The following is a 22,696-nucleotide window of genomic DNA, read 5'->3' on the forward strand; positions in this document are numbered from 1 at the left end:
ATTACACTGGGCTCTAATGTGAAATTTTTTTTTCCCTGCCCTGTGCCTGATATAGTGACTTGTAAGACAAAAATTTTTGTCTTAATGACTGACAGGAAAAAACATGCCGACACAAAATTTCAGAAAAAGCCAGCAGTTGATTACACTGGGCTCTGATGTGAAATTTTGCTCTTTTTATTTTTATTTTTTTCCTGCCCTGTGCCTGATATATAGTGACTTGTAAGACAAAAATAATCTGCTGTATAATGGGAGAGTGGTTTGTGTAAAGTTGACTGAAGAATAAAGAAATATCACTCAGATATTTCTTTATTCTTCAGCAAACCGACATGAACAAAGGCAGTAACATCCTAAAAAAACTTTGTAATAAAGATGAAGCTAACCAAGTGTGTATTTAAAATGTATTGTGTTTATTTCCTTTTGGCTTTAGTCATATGATCTCTTTCACACACAGACATAATCCAATCTTCAGCAATAGGCACCTCTAATCCTTGGTGCTGTGGTGCTAAGTTCCAGAGAATAGAAACAATTGAAATGAAAGGATAAGAAGATTGATTGAATCTTATGCTGGACTAAAAAAAAAAAAAAAAAGATATTGGGCAGCTTTTGTTGATATTATAACGGGCTTAGTGGAAAGTGGAGGAATGATGGGTGCCAATTAAAAGAAACATTGCCCATTGAAGTCTGTAAATGAGACATACAGTAAATGTACCATTTGTGAAACATTGAAGTGAGTCAGTGAGAAGAGTCATCATCATCAGCTGAACTACCCTCCTCTGCACAGTGTTGTCAAGAATTTTCAGGCAGGTTCTCATGTTTGCACTGCTTTAAACATAACGTTATTCTATGATTAGGAAGATTTGAAATTTCTTCAAAGATATTAGCACTGGGTCATTTGAAACAATAGTTGAAGCAAGTTGGTGAGAGAGGGATTAGCTGAATTATCCTTCTACTGGAAGCAGTTGGTGCAATGTATTTGTGCCAGGAAAGACAAAAGGTAAATGTCAGTTTGAGAAGAGAGCTCTAATTCTGTTGTGTAATGCAAATTATCAAGAGTAAGGAAAGGTGAAAGGAGTGCATAAAGGTAAAGCTGGATAACTGAGAGGAGACTTCCACCTAGCCTTTTAAGGAATGCAGAAAGCTGACCAGGACTTCTAACCTAATGTGCAATCCTCACCTTCTCATGATGCACCCTGTTAGGTATCTTCTGTACTGAACAAAGGATGGGCTGGAAATTTGGGATTTAGCTGACTTAACAAAGTCCCTTTTGTCTTCATCAGGAAACCATGATGGACAGCAAAAAGTCAGCTACTGGAACAAATCTTGAAACAAAACCCACCTCAACATCAGCAGAGTTCAAGATTAGCACCATCAACATAAGAATCATCAGTGGAAAAGAAATGAATAGTATCAGATTGACATAATAAGTATTATCAAAACAAAGAACTCAAAAACAAACTCATATATAGAAGCTAATGACTTCACATCACTTGCCTTAGTATCCCAGAGTAATTTAATAATAATAAGGTGTGAAACCTTTTGGCTACTTCTTTATGAAAATATGACTTCTGCATTACTTCAACCTTGGTATCACCTCTGAGTCTGGCTCCCACTGATAAGACCTCAATAAGGGTTGAAACTGGTCTGTGTAGTGACCCTTCCCATAATGCATAGTATTATACATGTCCTTAAGGATATGTGCTTTGCATTATAGGATACTAAGGCAGGTGATGTGAAGTCATTAACTTCTATATACGAGGTGCCCAGTACTGAAAATACTTCTAATTCTGGTGTTTTTGTACCAGGGATGGCTTTAAATATATTGTTTATTATGCCATTTACTTGAACAAAATTTGATACTTTAATATCTATATCTTTTTCATCTTCATATGATAAGTCACATCCAAAGTATTGGAAAACATTTACTTGTTTTAATATTTTATTATCTATTACTATTTTACTTCTTATTGGTTTTTTTTTTCTACTTTGGAAGCCATTATTTTTGTCTTTACTTTTGGCATTCTCTTGTTATATTGTTCTGAAATGTCATTTAAGATTTTACTGATCTCTGTAGATTATCTTCTGATGTAGCTAATACAATTTGATCATCTGCAAATAATAGTGTATCTATCTTTATTTGTATATACCAGATGGATTATGCTGTTCCAGATTGTTATGATTTTATTTATATATCAGAAAAAATAAATAAATAAATTATATATATTAAAAAGTAGAGGTAATAGGATATATCCTTGTCGTACACCACTTGATATGTCTTTCCATTCTGATATTTGTTCTGCTTCGACTGGTATTTTATTTCCTGTGTAAATTTCTTGAATAGACTGTAAGAACTGGTTTGGCATAGTTAGATCGGCTAATATTTTAAATAATTTTTATCTGTTAATTTTATCAAAGGCTTTTTCATAATCAGCAAAGGCCATGTGTGTTTCTTTTTGAAATTCCTTTCTCTTTTTAATTAATAATGTTAGAATGAAAACTGCACCTGTGCAAGATCCTCTGTCTTAGAATCCATTCCATTGTGTTGTCCTAGTAGTTTGCTCTTTACCATACTGTTTAGTTTCTCTTTTAATATTCCTGCATGTATTTTGCATTTAGCAGACTATATCCCTATAGTTATTGCAGTCATCTTTATTTCCTTTTTATAAACTGGGATAGCCAGTTGCTTTTTTCCAAGAGTTTGGAGTTTATCCAGAAATTCGGATCATGTTAAAGAATTTCAGAAGTCTTTCATTAAATTTTTTACCTACATTTTTGTACAGTTCCATGTTTATATTATTTTCTGGTGTTTTCCTATTTTTCATTTTATTTGTTGTATAGAATGTTATTTCTTTATTATTAGTTCAAAGATTTTGAAAATCAGTTATCCACTTTTTTAAATCTATTGTTTGTATTTTTACTTTTCTTTTTTTTTTCTTTGTTTATGTATTTTATTATTTTATAGATTTTTGGTTGTGGCTTAGATATGTCCTTCTCAAGTTCTGTTACAAAATTGTTCCATCTCTGTATGTTTTTTCCTTACTGCTCGTTTTGCAATTGCACTATTTCTTTTGTATTCTATTTTTGCTTCTGTTTGCTTCTACTATCTTGGTATTTAGCCATTTCTGGTAACTCTTTTTTGTTTTTGTTATCTTTTCTATTTCTTTGTCTCAGTTTCATAGTACTTTTTTCTATTCCATTTACCCTTTCTTTCTAAATTTTCTGTTGCTACTTTTGTCAGGATTTGTTTCAGATTTTTTCATTTCTCTTCTATGTCATTTGATTCATGTATGGTTTCTGTTTTTAAATTGATGAATTTCTGATATTGTTGCCTGGTATGGGGATCTTGTAATGAAGAAATTTTGCAACTCAGGTGATAGTCATTATTTACTATTTATTTTTAGCCATTTTGGTTTGAATCAAATTTTTCATCATTATACCCAATACCATATAATAAACAGAGTTTAATTCAAAGCCTCAGTATGTATTTACATCCTCTGGCTGATCATGTATATCAATACTTGAAATAGAAAAAACCTCAAATATGGAGGTATAAAAGTTTTACAGTAGCTACACTGCATGATTGAATGACTTAGATGATTGGAGTAGAGCTCTCATCTAGGTGAGAATATATAGTAAGAAGTGCCTTAAAGAGAAGAATATAAGATCTTATAATATTGGATTCTTTGCAGATAACACATTAATTTGGAGGAAAATTTTTGATATACAATTAGCATTCATGTAACTTTTTCAGGAAGTACTATCATAATAGCTTGTACACCCCTTGAGAGTACACATCAGGAATTTGATAAAAATTAGATGGAAAGGTGAACTGAGATCTTTTTGCATGGAAAAAATGCAGGACTGTTTTGGTATTATTGAAGGTGTATGTTTTCCTTACTTTTGATAGCATTATGGTTGTTGCCTGGAGTAGTTGTAGGAATTCTTGAACATGATGTTTGGACAATTGAAAGTTTGTCAAATTAACAGGAATAAAGGAGCCTATTGTTGGAAAAACAATGAATAGGGTTATTGGTCTGTGTGAGGTCATCTCTATATAAGAGAAAGAAAATAGGTGATAAAACAGAGCCTTCGAACACTTACATGCTGGAGAAATCATGAAGAGTGGGCTATTCACCATGATGCACTTTGATCATTCCGATGCAAACTTGACTACCCATTGACAGAGAGTGGAAGTAGACCAAAGGAGAGCCATTTGTTGAGTAGATATTGCTGCTCGACTTGATCAGATGCTCTTCAATTGTGAAGAGTAACAGCAGATACTTTGGTATCTCTTCCATAGTCACTGGAATGGAAGTTATAAAAGGGAAGCCTAATTTGTGATCATTGATGTTACCTAGGAAGATGATTCACTGTTTGGGTAGAGCAATAAAAACAACGGATCATATGTAATCGAAAGATACAAGGAAACTAAGCTAGTGAGAGTCAAAAATAGGATTATAGATTATTCATTCTCTGTCATGAAACACAAAAGCAAGTGCTAACAGTATGGCAGAAGGAACTTATACAGAATAGTTTGAACAGTAGATACAAGGTTTATTAAGATGATATTTAAGGGGTTAAGTCAGAAATAGGAGATTGGGCCAAGATGTCTATGAGTGGTGGTTAAATTTGGATGTGTAAATTCTATATAGGATTTTTTATTTTATTTTTTAGGGGGATTTTTTTAACCACTGTGACATTATAATTGTTTATTTTGTTCATGATTAATTTTGGTGATTAATTGGAAAAAAAAAATAGGGATATGTGGCGACAGAAAAGACTCTTGGATATGCTGCCCATATAGCACTCATATCATGACCTCAAAGGAAACCCTCCCTCTCATCTACTATTACTACTACTATTATGACGACCGCCACCAGTTGTCAGGAAACTAATATATTACCATCTAGTAGCCAGCTTGGAGAATTGCTTTAATGTGCTATGCTTTGATTTCGGGTCTCTACATGTTCAGCATATCCTTGAAGGGTATCACTCATGCTGCATGGAAATGGGAGGATAGAAACTGGAATTCTCTGCTCTGGAGACCAAACATGTCATCAGCCACTTCAGGCTTCCAATAATCAAGCTTGTTTCACTTAGCTGTGAAGGTTGCCTGTCACTTAGAATGTCACTCTTGCTGCTTGATTTATGAAGATAGCAGTTAGAGTTAATTACTAGTTGTTGTGGATGCATTTATTTCGCATTCTTCTTAATAAAATATAATCACAAAATTTTATCATGTTATGCATATATTATTATTATCCAGCAAACATTGCCACAGAATCAACAGACTCATTGTGTGAGAGTATCACTTAGTGACCAACATTGTCTATCATAATCTCACCTTAGTCATTCAGCTTCTAGTATTTACAACATATTCTCACTCTTCATGCAAAAGAATATTTCTCACTTTAAATACTATAAAACATCTGTGGTACCTGTTGTAATTATAATAAATTTATTATATTAATCTTGTATCATTATTAATATATGTAATTGTTGGTTATCTGTTGAAGTAGGTGAGGCCTCTTTAGTCCTAACTTTCTGAAGATGTTAATTTGTATCCTTAACTATCAGTGAGTGCAATATGTGACAATTGCCACCATCTTGGAGAAAAACCCTACTTTCTTGTACTACCAAAGATTGTCTATCAGAACTGGCTGAAACCTAGAAAAACTTCTCTAATTAGTGACTAGAATTTAACTTATGACAGTCTTACCTCTGGCAATCTACTGCTGTGGAAATAAACACTATTTCTATGTAATGTTACACAATCACTTGTTGTGGTTATTTGCTTTTATAATTTGCCTATTGGAATACCATATAAGCATCTTATCAAATTAGCCACATTCAAAATAACCATCATATAAATATGTCATAATAACATTCTTGCATAGTTCACTATCAACACCTTTGAACTTAGTTCTACATTTGGCATATGTACTTCAAACATAATACTATTTTGTCTAATTTTCTTGGTCTGGTGGAAATCAAAATTGAAAATGATTCAACAAATTATAAAATCCTACATACCAAATGTCATCAAATTACAAGCAGCCAGAATTATTACTATTATTTTGAGTCACATTGACAATAAAAATTGTCTAATTGGCCCTCAACAAGTTCATTGAAAGTGCAGAATCATGAGATAAGAAGAATAAGAAACAGAAAACATCAGAAGTACTTACAAATGCATAGTCATGTCTCATTATGCATGGAATGGGTGAACATTTGTTAAGGAAAATGTCACCTTTATCCAGAAAAGTTTGGAGATGTTGGCAGTATCCCCAAAATCTGTGAACCTCCATTCAGAGATCTAATTGAAACATAACCTCCAATAATCAGAGCAACCTTCATGTGACATCAGTTGGGGAAATAAAATCATGGCAACCCCAAAAACTTTGAATATTAATATTACTCTTTGAAATATTACTTTTTCAAAGAGTAATATTAGAGTGGGACCTCCTTAATGTTTCTTGCAACTAGATTTATCCCAACTTAAAAGATGAAGTGACAGCAATAAGAAGAATTCCCATACATGGGGATGGTATCCTAGTGCCAACAAGAGACATCATCGTTACATTTAACCTCCCTAAACCTCCAATATCAGAAAAGAGATTATCCCAGCAACACTGCTTCTGATGCCAGAAATGTAGTCATACTCAAACTGTCTGTCATAGCTCTGCCTGATGTTGCCGTAAAGAGCATGATAATAAAAACTGCAAGTGAAAAACACACAATTGCTAAGTGAACAAAAAACTTTGGCAACAGTAAAGATAGTATCAAAGGAGATATCAACATATATCGCTACTCCACCTGCTCACAGTTTCATCATCTTTGAGATGTTGGCTTTACTATCTCCATAGAGTGAATTAGACAAAAAAAAAATGAAAAAAATAGCTTCAATCCTGAAAAAACACCAAAAATGATTCCACTAGATCTGAATCTGTTATTTCATTTCAAAAAATAATAGATCAAGCACTCCAAAGAATAAGTTTCCAAAGCCATTAATAATGTGATAGATGGCTCTGCCCTCCCCTCCCCCAATGAAAATAAAACCATTAAAATATTAGTGTGTCCTGGATGGAGTAGAATTTGACAATCCAGGATAACTTTCCTGAAGAAAGAAACGGACATTTTTTTAAGGGAATCATGAATGGCCATGATTCCCTTAAAAAAATCCAACACTGAAGATTTTATCAAAAAGTAAATCTTCACAAAGGCAGAGACATCCATCAAATATAAATAACTGGCATCCTACAACGGAATGGTTGCAATTTCTGTCTACAAGGTCTCTTGTAGAAACATAAGCCTGTGTGTGGGTGCACACATGCAAGAGCCATATTTAGAACCTGGTAGGATTCTACTTTGCAATATACCTCTATCATCCTCAAGGACAGGATAGAGGATAGGCCCACCCACAGAGGAATCACCATCTTAGTAGATAACCAAACACTTTTAACCACGTCCCCGTCAATATGGATAAAATACATCACTCCTCTACACTTCATATCAATGGTATTACAATTTTAATATGCACTTCACTTCCATGGTAACTTGAACGTATATATATATGTCCTGGCCGGTTGGGTGGTTAAACAAGTTCCACTTATGTTGACTTAGATTCAGTTCCCATTTGCCTCCCAGTGGATCTATTATTACAGTATGCCAAGTGCAGATATTTTCCAGGGTGACACTGATAACCTCATTTTGCAGTTTAATTTTTATACTTTTAATTGGGAAATTAAATGGCCTTAATGCTCTGTGGTGTAGTTCTCACAAAGATCAGAAGAAACATTGTAGAGCATATGCACTCCATAACAATAATATATCCTTCCTAAACATGGGAAGTGACCCCTGCTTCCACATGCCTATCTGAACATTCACTACTGTAGACTTATTTTCCCATGATATCTACTCTTTTACATGGACAATATTCTCTACTCTTACATGCATTATATCACAGAGATATCACAATGAAAATATATAACTAAAGTGACTTCTCATCCCTGGCAGAGTTTGATTTTGTAACAGTCAGCTCCTCTCCTAGTAATGTAGCAGTGAATCATATTATATTATATATTGCATAATACAAGTTACAATAACTACAATAACCCAAATCATCAAGTCATTTTTCTGCCTTTCCCCAAGCCACGGTAGAATTCAGAATATTCACAGCCTGTTTGCTTTCAAATATGCTTGCAACCAAGCATGATATATTTGCTATTATTGCCACAAGTACTAATAAATCTAATTCATATCTTCTATCACAAGATCAAGGAACACCAAGGTCTAGGACAAAATCTGGAAAATGAAGGACAGATATTTACTCAGGAAGAGTTTAGCAAAAACATCAGTAACATTTTCTTACAGCCCAGAATTCTTAGCTCTGAAAAGCTAAACAGAAAAACATCCAAGTTTATTCACTCTGAACAGTTTGGAAGATTATAACCAAAAAAAACTGAAAGCTGCTTTGCTTCAGTGCTGACCAACTGCAATAGGATCAGATATTATGAGGTGGTTAACCATCATTCTCTATGGATTATCTGCTCTATACTTATTCAACAGACTTTTCTGTGAAAATGGATTTCCATAATCTTAGCAAAATACAATAACAATGATTGTCTTTCTAAAGCCAGGTAAGGACCAAAAATTACCATTCATTTGCCTGCCCAGCTGTTGCTTGTGCAAAAAATAATGAAAAAATATGGACAGCTCTCATCTTTTATGGTTTCTGGAAAGCAACTTTGTTTTTTTTCTTCCAACATACAGTCTAGCTTTCAAAAACATCACACTAGATCATTTAATCTAACTAGAAGCATTCATTAGAAATGATTTCCTAAACCATGAATGCTTAGTATGAGTTTTTCAATAATATGGAAAAAGTATATGATACAGCTTGGAAGTTTGGCATATTGAAAGACTTATTCAGAGAAAACCTCCTTGTCTTTATTAAAAACTAATTGAATCTTCATAAGTCTTAGTGGGATGAACCTTCTCTCAACTTTTCTCCAAGAGGCGAGAGTCCCACAAGGTTTTCTGTGCTCAGTATTACACTTGATGTCAAAGTTACTAACAGAACAACTTCGGGAGTGCTGTAAGTAATGCCATCTCTGTGGATGGCGTTCTGTACCATGTTTACTCATTCTTGCAACATGAGCATCATAGAGACACAGTGGCAGAAAGCTGTCGACCATCTTTCAAACTGGCATTTGTAAATTGTTCATATTTCAACACAAACTGTATGCATTTTTGTCACAAAAATAGTATTCATGCTTATCAGCACTTATTTCACATGATTGTTAGTAGACCTGGCCCTAGCAAGTGTGGGGCCCTAGGTAGTATGAGACTCCTTGCCCAGAAAAAAATTTAATTCAAAGTAAAAGGACAAAAATATAATATGAAGTGCTATTACATTTATTATAAACATGCATTTAATAATATTAAGAATAACATCGCCATGAAAATACTTTAATAAATTTAGTTTAATCCTTTATCCAAGTGTGTGCAAACAAAGTTTGCGCCTGAAAGTATCTTCAGAACTGGGGTAAAGTGGTACAACACCGGGCAACTCCTTGCAAAGGTGGAGCAAGTCCTGAAGATACTTTCAGGCGCAAACTTTGTTTGCACACACTTGGATAAAGGATTAAACTAAATTTATTATAGTCTGACCAAGTGAAAAATAAACTTTCAACATCTTTCTCTAAATCCAGAGTAATTTAATAAAAAGGTGGCACTCCATTTGGCAATTCTTAATAGGTAAAGATGACCTGCCATTGCTTCTGCCTGGTATCTCCACTTGGGCCTGGCTCCCACTGAAGAGACTTCAATAAAGGTCGAAACTAGTCTGGGTAGGGGCCCTTCCCTTAATGCATAACATTATACATATCCGCAAGGAGATGTGTTTTGCATTATGGGAGATACTGAGATAGGAGTGTTGGTAGCTTGTACCACCTTACCCCAGTCCTGAAGATACTTTCAGGCGCAAACTTTGTTTGCACACACTTCAATAAAGGATTAAACTAAATTTATTATAGTTTGACCAAGTGAAAAATAAACTTTCAACATGAAAATACTTCACAAATATATAATATATTTTAAAGATGAATTTTCTGACCTGAAAATTTTCTTAAAAGGGATTCGAAATTTTTGCTTCTTCACATTCAATTCATAATATTGCAAGATTGTAATCATATATAAAATAAGATGAAAGTAATCATATATAAAATAAGATGAAAGTAATCATTATTTTTAAATTAATTAATGAAAGCAAAATAAAAAAAAATTATATATATATATATATATACACCCACATGGCTGGCAGCTCAGGGCCTTAGGTGGTTGCCTGCCTAGGTCACTTTGCTCCAAGCCTGGCTCTGAGATGAACAACTGTATCACTTAAACATCAGTAGTAGTCTGTATTATATGAAGCCAAAATAAAATACTTGCCATACCAGATCATCATCCCACATGACCAATTATTTTCACAGTCATGACACCCAGATTGTGATCTGGGTGTCATGATTAACAAACAGATCTAAAGTTTAGAGGTCACAGTGCTGCTATGGTAAGGAGCACACCAACAAGTGGAGATAAGGTGTTTGTACTACTGAACAAAGCATTGGTCATACTGCATGTTGACTATTTTCTTAGCAAACTCAAACTTTAGCTGCTTCAATCATTACTCATTCTAGTTTTCCCAGTTGTGCATCTCAGAGGTATTTGTGCATATGCTCACAATGATATACTACACCAGAATGTATCTATATCCAACTTAGAATCACTTCTTTTTAGTCTTCTTTAGCTAAAAATCTCTCTCTCTCTCTCTGCCTCATTCTGTGAAATTCACTGACATCTCCTTTTGCTCTTCTGATTAATGTTCAGAATGGTTAATGGAATTAGACTTTTCTGAATATTGAAGTCATCCTACCTGGAGATTTTAATATCTATAACTCCAGCTGTTTTGATTCAGCAGGTGGAGATACTGAGGCATTTTCTATTACCAATGAAACACGAATTGTTTGTGTGATGGCAGTATACCCAGATAAGCCAATTGACTCTCCAAATGCTCATGATCTATTCCTCACCAATGATTCTTCTAACTGTACTGTAAATACTGTTTATCCTCTAGGTAGTCAGATTACATACTAGTGTCAATTTCGTCTCCAATGGAGAAATGTTCACAGAATATCTTTATTCATATGTCCTGGTATTATAAGAATAGCAAATGGAATGATCTTTCTCTTTTCTTTGATTGGATTATTGTTTCAAGTCATCTATTCAAAACATAATTTCCATTGCACTTTAAATTCTCAGCCCTTATCTGAGCTTTGTTTCTTTAGGAAGTATGCCACAACTCTGTACAAGAGAAGAATCAAGACATTATTGCATTTGGCTTTCATTGAAATCCCCTTGTTCTTATTTTATTTATATTATATTAATATAGGGATCTTGGAATGTTAGGAAGTTGAAGTTTAGGGGCCAGCCATGTAGCAAAGATTGCAAATACAACTCAAAAGATAATTGCAATGCTGAAACGAACTTTCACGTGTAAAGATAAGGATGTTATTTTGCCTCTTTATAAGGCCTCACTTGGACTATTGTGCACAGATCTGGTCTCCTGGTTTCCATTGTGATTCTGATATATTGGAGAGAGTACAAAGGAGAGTGTTAAAAATGATATCAGGATTGTGGAATACACTGATTATGAAGACAGATTGAGAATTTGTAGACTGCAGACACTAGCAAACAGGAGAAAGAGGGGTGATATGATTGAGACCTACAAACTTCTGAAAGGGATCATACAGGATTTCAATTTATAGAGGGTGGGGAAAGGACGGGAGGGCATCCTTGGAAGCTGAGAAAAGGCCGCCAAGAAGGGTGTAAACAGGGCTAGATTTTTCTCTCAGAGGATGGTGGGTGATTGGAATGGATTGCCATTGGATGTTGTAAGTGCAACCAGTGTGAATGAATTGAAGAATAAGTATGATAGCTGGTGTGTGTGTGTGTGTAGTATGTGGCCTCCCTCAATGAGTCTCTGACTCCCTGGAGGTCTCTCTTAATAATAATAATAATATTTTTACTACTCTTGATCTAGGGATAAACCTCCCTGTAACTTCATTTATCTTTCTAAAGAGATCTCTTGTTCTACCTGCAGTGTTACTTTCTTCAGTTTGCTTGCAACTTTTGTCCTTTCACTGGAGAAAAGACTGCAAGAACACGGTCTTACATCATCAGTATGAAATCTGGCCTTGCACAACATGACTTATGGTTCAATTTCCTATGGTCTAAAATGCACTTACTCCATCATTGTCATTCCAAGTTCAAATGTTGATTTAAAGAAAATATCAAAGCTTTACTTCATCATCCAAACTTGAATTGGAGCAGTTGTGTCTCACTGTCGAAGATATGGAAGAATCTTATTCTAATCTTACATCATTAATTGTTTTTAATTAATCAATAATACAATGAACTAACAGTTAATAATATGTTTCCTCGGTTATTCCTTTACGCTATTTTATGTATAACTGTTATAAATTAATCTATTGCTTGAGTTCTACTCTATATATATTCAACTGCCTATTGCCACTGATGGTGACCTGTAATTTTTAGGTTGAAGTATATGGCCTCTAAATAATTAATATTCATTCCTTTCCTTGTGTTATTGTGTTAATTCTAAAAAAAAATAGGTTTAACATATTTAAGTTAAGGGATATTACATCCCATATTGTTTCATAGCCGAATAAGAAACTCAAGGAGTTTCATGCCGAATATAGTAAATATATAAAGTTCGGCGAGTCCAAGCGTAAGCAGATACCTGGATAGTGTTACAACTGACCCTTTAGGGAGTGCAACACTGAGGCAACTCATGGTAAGGGTGGCACAAGCTCCGATCACTATTCTTGATATTTCCCCATAATGTGAAACCCAGCTCCTAGGAGCTGTATTACTGTTTTACATTATGAGTGAGAGAAGGTCACTACCCAGACTGGTTTCAACCTTTTTTGAGGTCTCATCAGTGAGTAGGTAGACCTAGAAATACCAAGTTTGTAGCAAACAGAACTTACATATACCCTACTATGAGAATTGCCAAGAAGGTGTCCTAATAAATTATTAATTATATGAAGAGCCAAGGCTTCAATTCGGCGACATAAACTTATTTAAGTTAAGGGATATTACTTAACAGGGATTATGTCGCCGAATTGAAGCCTTTGGCTCTTTCAAATTAATAAATTCTTTCAAATTGCCAGAAGCCATCACTTTTGTTTTGCTGATGTTTAAATTAAACCTGGCTTTATTTTTTTCCCCCCTCCTTACCAACAGAATCAACCGCTCCAGGTCTTCCTTAGTTTTCTCCGAGGATTGTATCATTGGCATATCTTAAATAATTTTTCTGCCACCAATCTTAGACAAAGACCCTGCTGGGTCTTTATCTAACTCAGCCATTCTCATAATATATGCTATAAATATTAAAAAGACAAGGTGACAATATACAACCCTGCCACACCACTCCTTTTCTCACTTGGACACTGTTGTTTCTCTGAAGAGTGCTTTAACTCTTGCAAGTTTCTTGGTTGTTATACAATTCTCTAATCAGAAGAATTAGATGCTCAGATGTTCCCCAGTCAGTTGTGATCCACACAATTGAAATCTTTTTTATAATCAATTTGAAACCTTTGAAATACTCTTCTCTTGTTTATAAATGATATGTATCTGTGGACTGACTGGGGATCATTAGTTGTTTGCTGATGATGCAAAGTTGGGGAGAATTGTAAGTTTCACTGTTGATGTCAGAAAGATTTAAATCGACCTTTTGACTTGGAAAAAGGAGTGGGGTTGTAATTTTAATATTAATAAGTGTAAGGTGTTGCATTTTGGAGTGCAGAAATATCAAGCTGTGTACTATATTGATGGTGCTGTACTCCAGGAAATGGATGACAGTTGAGATTTGGGAGTGATGGTAAACGGTTTAGAGAGCATATTGCAAGTGTTTTAGAGGGCATATTGCAAAGATTGCACATTAGTGTCACTTGAATGTGAGGAGTATAATGTGTTCATGAATGACAGGGAGAATAAAATGGGGGGGGGAGGAGTATTATTGATGATAGCTGATGAGCTGCAGCCAAGGAGAATAGAAGTTGAATTCCAGGATAGAGAAAAGAGCACATTTGAGTCGAGTTGGTGTGAGATTGAGGCTAGCAGAACAAAATATACAATTGGGTGCTGCTATAGACCAGGTGATGGAAAAGATGGTGGAGATAGTATGCATAAGCAAATCGAAGAAATGAGTGGAAGGAGGGTAATTATTATGGGAGATTTCAACTATGGTAGCATTGATTGAAGGGAGGAGAGAACACATGGGAGGAAGGATTGGATTTTATGCAGTTATTAAGGGATAACTATCTGCGACAGCATGTAATGGAAAATACTAGGGGTCAGACAGTGCTTGACCTAGTAACTGCATCTGAGGATTTGGCTGTAACAAATATGACCACATTGCCACCAATTGGTGAGAGTGATCATAGGGTCTTGACTTGGGAGGTGGCTAAAGGTGTGGAATTTACAATTAAGACAGGGTACATGTGGAATTATCGGGCTGGTAAGTATGACAAGCTTAGGAGTTTGATTGGTTCAGTGCCATGGCATATAAAACTGCAAGGACTGGATGTTGATAGTGCATGGGAGGCGGTTAAGAAGTGTTTGCAGGAGGCATTGGCTGACTGTATACCTAGAGTCCGAATAATAAATCAAGTAGGGATTAAATGGATGAATAACACCATTAAGCTTGAGCTGCAAAAAAAGAAACAACTGTGGAGGGAATTTAAGGAGAAAGGTGACCTGCAGGCACATGAACGGTATAAAGCCCAGGCCAGAAGGGTAACAAGTGTGGTAAGAAAAGTAAAAGCGGATTATGAAAGAACATTAGCCATGCAGGCTAAAGAGAATCCTAAACAGTTTTTTCGATATGTTGCAAGTAAAAGAAAAAATGTATATGGCAGAATGATTTTAAAGAATGCCGATGGTAGGGAGGTAACCGAATCAGTTGATATAGTAGAACTACTGAGTGAGCACTTTGCAAGAATATATCATCCAGGTGGTGACATTACAGAAATGAATGAACCAATAGATTATATGGGAATTGTGGTGAATGAAGTGGAGGTGAGTAGTCTGTTGCATAACCTCAATGGCAATACATCTGTGGGATTGGATGGTATACCAGCTCGTGTCGTACGTGAAATGGCTAAAGAATTGTCAGTACCCTTGACCATTTTGTTTAATTTGAGTTTCAGGTCTGGGTTAGTCCCGAGGGGGTGGAAAGAGGGGAAAATAGTTCCACTGCATAAAGGAGGTTCCAAGACTGCTGTTGTAAATTACCGTCCGATTAGCATATCAGGAATCGTTGTCAAGGTCTTGGAGAAATTAGTCAAGAAAAGAATACAGGATTGGATAGATGAAAATGGGATATTGTATGGGGGACAACATAGTTTTGTGAAGGGTAGATCATGCCTCAGTAACTTGCTCATGTTTTATAACACAACAACGGCTGAACTGGATAAGGGTAATGGGTTTACAGTGATTCTACTGGACCTTGCCAAGGCCTTTGACAGGATACCACATGGAACTTTATTCAGTAAACTGGAGCAGATTGGGATGGATATAGGGTTGGTGAGATGGATAGGAGGGTGGTTGATGGAGAGATACCAGAGAGGGGGGGGGGTATTCAGGAGTTGAGTCCAATAGACGACTTGTGACTAGTGGTGTGCTGCAGGGCTCTCTTCTTGGACCACTACTTTTCAATTTGTTCATCAATGATATAGGAAAGGATCTGAGAGGAAGTGTTCACTTGTTTGCTGATGATGCAAAGTTGGGTAGAGCAATAGTGAGTGCACAGGATGTCAAAATTTTGTAAAGTGATTTGGATAGTTTGGAGGACTGGGCTAGGAAAAATGGATGTCAATTTAATGTGGCAAAGTGTAAGGTTATGCATTTTGGGGTGAAAAGATTAGCAGCAGTATATCACATTGGTGGAACTGTACTCCAGGAGATTGATGAGGCTAGGGATTTGGGAGTGTTGGTGGATAGGGATTTGAAGTTTAGGGGGCACATTGCAAAAGTGGCTAAATCAGCTCATCAAATCATCACTTGGCTTCTGAAAAATACTTTAACAAGCAGAGACAAACAGGTTATTGTTCCTTTGTATTGAGCCTTGATAAGACTCCATCTAGACCTCTGTGCCCAGATATGGGCTCCAGGGTTTCTTCTCGATGGGGAGGAGGTGGAGAGGATCCAGAGACAAGTGACCAAGATAATAGCAGGACTATGGAATGAACCTTACGAGAACAGGTTGAAGATTTGTGGGCTGCAGATATTGGTTGATAGGTGAAAAACGGCTGATATGATTGAGACATTCAAATTACTGAAAGGTTTCTATAAGATTAATTCAGAAGATATTTTTGAGAATAGAACTGGTAGTGGGAGGACTAGGGGCCATCCATGGAAGCTTGGTAAGAGTGTGGTTAGGAAGGGTGTTAGAGCTATGTTTTTTACTTGAAGAGTGGTAAATGAGTGGAATAAACTGCCAGAGTGTTGTGGGTGTCATGGGTGCCATGACTGTAAATGAGTTCAAGGTGAAGTATGATAGATACTGTGTGAATGTTGAATAGTTCTTGACATGATGTTGGGCCTCCCTTGATGAGTCTAAGGACTCCTTGGAGCTGCCTGTAATAATAATAAGTAGTACTCTAACATATAGGGATAATGAGATGGTTGTGCCATTCTATATTGCTCAAAACAATTAGGGGATGTTCTTGTTAAAATTATTTCATGCTAAAATGTATAATTTGTTAAATTTGTAATAAATATTGATTGTTTAAACAATATCTCATCAATTACACCCTATTCATAAGTAAGAAATATTTATGCATGTATAAAGTACCCAATAGTTATAATTATTTGCAGAAATTTATAATTATCCAACAGAAACTAAAATATCTTCTAATTGTTTTAAGCAGTGCATAAAGCATTGGTCAGACCAGACCACACTTCAACTATTGTGCTCAGATTTGGTCACCTGGTTTTCGGTGTCATGGGAAACATTGGAGAGGGTCCAGAGACAAACCACATAGTCACAGCAGCAGCCTTACAACACAGTGTATTGTCTTGCTGAAAGAAAATGGTCAGTTTCATAGTAATGCCGCAAAGTAGGAAGCATTGCATTGTCTAGAATGTTCACATACCTCACAGAGTTCAGTGTTTGTGGCACCAGAAGCAGAGGTCCAAGCTAAACCAGGAAAAACAGGACCATACCATCACACTGCATTGTCCAGAATGTTCAGATACCTCTCAGTGTTCGTGGTACCACAAACAGAGGTCTGAAGCCAAACCAGGAAAAACAGGACCATACCATCACATCCACACCTGTCCATCTACTCAGTAGAGGGTGTAGTGTGATTTGTCACTCCATAACACAGCTTTCCAAGCTTCCATGTCTCACTGTACACACTATTTGCACCACTGCATGTTGCTTTGGGTAATGTGGAGCTTGCATATTGAAGTTGTACTGTCACATTCTGTGAGTGTGGTGGGTTGTCCACTGCAGATAGCACTTGCAGTTGACTCTGCTTCCATCTGTATGGTATCACTGATTGTTAACATGGTATGGTCCAATTTGTCGAACAGATAGGCCTGCAACACAGCATCAGTTCTAAAATTTATAATCGGAACTTTTCATCATTTAAATTAATGATATATAGAATGACCTTGTGAGGATTACTGACAACTGTAGAAATTAAAGATGGAAACTCCAAACTTATGTAGAACTAAATTTAACAGATGTAAACTATTTACTTAAATATCAAAAGCTGAGTGGAGAAAGCTTGTCTTTAGGTGAGGAAAGGTCTGTTTTTGTTGAATTCATTTCAGTGTGTTCTGAATTGGTATTGTTTGTGCATCTGTGAAAACTTAGCATTTCATAACTATGTGAAATGAAATTTTAATTACTTTAAATACCTTGCAAAATAACTGTATATTAGTGAAAATGAAGCAATTTTGCCCTCTTAACAATTTCGATTTGTTATTTTTATTATTATTTTTTTTTTATTTAGCCTGCCCCAGCTCCATACGATCACTCAGTTGATGAAAGGGAACACACGGTAGAACAGTGGAAAGGTGAATGAACTTATTAATTTAGTTTTTATTTTTAGATTGAAGTTTTGCTGTGGTATTTCATAAAAAGTTCATTCATTATCACTCGTACTATGCTCATTACAAATACACATATTCACCCATACACATATAATTATATATTAGACCATGGCATTTCTCCACATTGGTTAGGTATTCTGATCGTGCTCTATTCTTTTTTTTTTTTTTTTTTTTTTTTTTTTTTTTTTTTAATTTATTATTTTTATATATGTGATTACCATCCCTGAAAGGCTGTTAACATACAAGGGTGGTCTGAAACGTTCTTGGCCTCGACCATAGATGGCAATGCTATCGGCAAGTTTTTTTTTTTTTTTTTCTAAGTTCGTACATCTATCCTAAGCATTCATGTGAAATTGCAAGTCAAGAATTTTTTATATAGCTGTCTGAAGCAAAATGTTGTCTGTATCCCTTAAGAATGGATAAAATTGAGTATTGTGCTGTTATAAAATTCTTTTTAAAGAAGGTTTAACACTAAAAGAAATTCATTTGAAGTTCATAAAAGTTATGGGCACTCTTCTCCTTCGTTTTCAACAATTAAGAAATGGGCTGCCGAGTTTAAACATGGCCATACCAGCCTTGAAGTTGATCCACATGTGAAAAAGTGTAATAACAATACCAGAAATCATCGATCAACTGCACAATATGGTATTGGATGACTGGCAAGTCAAAGTGCATGAAATTGCTGAGACTATAGGCATTTCAAAAGAATATGTAGGATATATTTTGCAAATGAAAAAGCTTTGCACAAGATGGGTGCCACACTTGCTCACAGCAGATCAAACATGCACTCGCATGAAAATCTCTGAACAGTGCTTGGAGCATTTTAACAAGAATAAAACTGCTTTTGTGCGTCGATTTATTGCTATGGATGAGACTTGGATTCACCATTACACATCAGAATCCAAACAGCAGTCACAACAGTGGACAGAAGCCAGTTGTTCGGTGCCAAAGAAGACAAAGTCAGTTCCATCAGCATGAAAGGTCATGGCATTGGTTGGAATGCTAAAGGCATTTTGTTTATTAATTATCTTGAAAAGGGTAAAACAATAACCAGGGAATATTATTCCGATCTTTTAACCAGACTAGAAGAAAAAATCATCTTTCATCAGGACAATGCACCTGCCCACAAAGGTGTTTTGGCAATGGGAAAATTAAGGGATCTGCACTATGAGTTGTTGGAACATCCACCCTACTCCCCAGATTTGGCTCCCTCTGACTTCTATCTCTTCCCAAAACTAAAACTCTTCCTTGCTGGTCAGCGTTTTTCTTCAAATCAAGAGGTGATTGCAGCTATAGAGGGATATTTTGCAGATCTTACTGAGAACCACTACAGGAACGGATAATGATGCTGGAGCATTGCTCGAATAAATGTATTAGTCTTAAGGGAGATTATGTTGAAAAAGAAAAATAATTTTGAAATTATAAATTTGTTTTTTCATTGTTAGGCCGAGAACTTTTCAGACCACCCTCGTACATATATGTGTATCATGTTGGCATTAGTACTGTGGGCGGACTGAGTTAGAAAATCTGATAACCCTGAGCTAGAGACCAAACATGGAACTTTACCAAGACATTTCTGGCCTTCAGTAATCTCATGCTGGGCAGTGAAGGTCATTTACAATCCGAAGACATTTACAGACATCTATGCCCACAGTGGAATTTGAACCTATTTTAAACCAAAAAATATATATGCTAAAGCAGAAAATTAATATTTATTAAACAGTCTGTTTTGCATATCTCAGAACATCATCAGTGTGAGCTCAAGAGTAATATGCAAAAGAACAGAAAACTATGCATTACAGTAAATAGATAAGATAAAATACTATTAGGGTGTGTGTGTGTGTGTTTTAAGAAAGAAAAAATACTTAATGCACTTGAGGATAACAATTTCCCAAACTTTTTGAAGAGAAAAGCAGTCATTATGATTTAAGTTAGGACATTGGAATAATGCCTCATCACTTTTATTTGAATAAACATTTAAATTTAAACATACAATCATGCAAAAGTTTTATTTTTCCATTAGATCCTGTTACTGGTATTGTTATTTACTATGTTGAACCAAACCAGACTTATGTGACTTGATAATCTGGATGAGTTATTATTATTATGTGACATCTCCAAGGACTCATCATATGAGGGCTCATTTACTCCACTCTCCTCTACTTAATTCTCCATATTTTCCCTATCAGTCATTTTTTGAACTAATTTTTTTTATTATCAAAATCTTTTTTTTTTTTTGAAATCTCTTCCCAATGATCTGATTAGGGTACTTGGAAACTAATCTCTACAGATTGTTCTGAATAGGGGGATTTGAAACACCCCGTATGTGTTACATTTAAAATGTTGAATGTACCACTGATTTCTTTATACAAGAAAATTGAACTCTCATAGCCTGTTGGTTGGAAAGTGGATATGCTAACTGCTTGGTTAGGAAGATTACAAAAAAAAAAAAAAGTGATATGAAGTAAAGAGACAAATTTTTGCTGATCCGTACTCATCTTTGTTTAACACGTAAAATGTTTTATGTATTTATGTCATATCGGTTTCTTCTAACAGAATTGATGCAATAAAAAAATAAGGTAGATAATTTTTAATGAGCTCGCTATTGTTAACTTTTATCTGAGACAGCATTTGAATTTTGAGACTGAAATATGAAATTACTGAGAAAATTATATTCCTCAACTCTCAAACTTTGCTTGTAATTCACTGTGAATTACAAGCAAAGTAAGTCATATTTAATAGTTAAATATGAATTACTTAATTAAGTTAGTTAATAGTTAATGCTTTTCACTGTGTAGAGAGCATTAAAGGATGCACTATGTGTCACTCCTGTATGTGTTAACTATGAAAGAATGAGGAAACATCATTTTTTTATACATTAAGCAGCCACTTTATTACAAACGCCTCCCCATTCAGGAAAATAGACCTTTACTAAAGATGTTGAATCACGTATGTTCGATGCATCAAAATGGGTAAAAAGTGTGACTAAAGTGACTTTCATTGTGGTGGGATTGCTAATGCCAGACTTGTTGGTGCCAGTATCTTACAAATGTCTTTTCATGCACAGTAGTGTTAAGGGTGTATCAGGAATGGTGTAATAACCAGACGACTTTAAGCCAATGGCAGATTGGATGGTACCAGCTCTCTGACCTTATGCATCAGTGAGCTGTTTCCATCCAATCTGCCATTGGCTTGAAGTCGTCTGGTTATTACACCATTCCTGGTACACCCTTAACACTAAATGTATAAATGTATTATGCATTTATACTGAATGGCAAGGATTGTGAAACGTGACAGGGCCACAAACAGCCAAAACAGTGATCATCAGAACATCATCTCTGAGTGCACAGTTCATTGCATGCTGTCATGGGAGAGATATGGGAACAGGAAAGTGTGACTTCAGTTGGCATGTGATCACCAACATTTGAACAGCTGATAGCAGAACCACCATGCCACAAAGCATGTCTTGTGTTTAACCCTTTCAATGAACATGACAACATGTTTCTTTTACTTCAGTGGCTAGCTCAGTCTCCAGACCTCAACCCAATAGAGCATCTGTGGGATGAGGCAGAATGAGCAGTTCCCTAGGGTTTCTCAGAGCACAGTTTTAAAAAAAAAAAAATGATTTAAAGGAAGTCTGTATATTGTAGCTTTTAAGAACATGCAAGATTTTTTTCTAAGATATCACAGGCATAAGGGATAGCAATAAATTTTCGATGATCTAGAGTTTTTTTAGGACAGGGGATAACTAGTTCTGTTGATTTTGTAAAGAGAAAGCCATTGGTTAAAAAGATGTCCCAGATGCAGTTGATTTCAGCAGGCAGGCTAGTATTGGCTGAGCAGATGGTTCTAGGACTGTTTGCTCAAGTTTTCACTCAATAGTCTTTCCTTTTTAAATTTACTGTGGTTGAGCTTGGTGGTTTTCTTCCAGAAGAACCTGTGACTTGTGTCCAGTACATAATCTGCAAAGCCAGATTGACCATAGAGATTTTATTTGTGTTTATCTAATTGGACAGTGGCTGATCAAAGAACAGGCTACTTTATATACTCCAGGCACTGAGAGAGGAGGGAGCTGATCTTTGATAGAATGGATTAAGGGTAGCAAGTTTCTGGTGGGGCTTAAAAGTTGTACTTAAAAGTAGAAGTTGTACTTTTTTTAATGATGTGGCTATTTTTTCCGAAGTGCCACAAACTTAGCGGATGGTGATAGCATTTCTGAAATCCTGAAGAGATGTCTGAGGAACTGATTATTTTTTTAAATTCTGTAATCACTGTAGCCATTGGATAAGGAAGGTGTTGTGTGTATGGTTCAGTTCAGTTGAAAGAGAAGTTCCGCTGGAGCAAAGATTATAGGCTCTATTGGTTAGAGTTTTGATGATGTCATATTGTTGAGAGGGGTGGTGGAAAAGTTTGTGGATATATCTGCCTGTGCGAGTGGGTTTTCTATACAGTGAAGGAAAGGTTACCATTTGGAAGGTGTGTTGAAAAGGTAAAC

General features: G+C 35.6%; 1 protein-coding gene across 3 annotated transcripts in view; it reads left to right on the forward strand.

Moving 5' to 3' along the window:
* The window catches only part of bsk (mitogen-activated protein kinase dJNK), a 462,799-nt gene that overhangs the window by 414,459 nt on the left and 25,644 nt on the right, over window positions 1-22,696 (forward strand). For all 3 annotated transcript variants that reach the window (XM_090404432.1, XM_090404431.1, XM_090404430.1), the window contains one exon: window positions 18,102-18,165. In XM_090404432.1, coding sequence (XP_090260558.1) covers window positions 18,102-18,165 — 64 coding nt within the window. The remainder of the gene's footprint in view (window positions 1-18,101; window positions 18,166-22,696) is intronic.

This window comes from Typopeltis vanoorti, chromosome 14 (assembly GCF_054136105.1).
Source record: "Typopeltis vanoorti isolate ZY-2024b chromosome 14, IOZ_Tvanoo_1.0, whole genome shotgun sequence".
NCBI classification, from domain to species: Eukaryota; Metazoa; Arthropoda; class Arachnida; order Uropygi; family Thelyphonidae; genus Typopeltis; species Typopeltis vanoorti.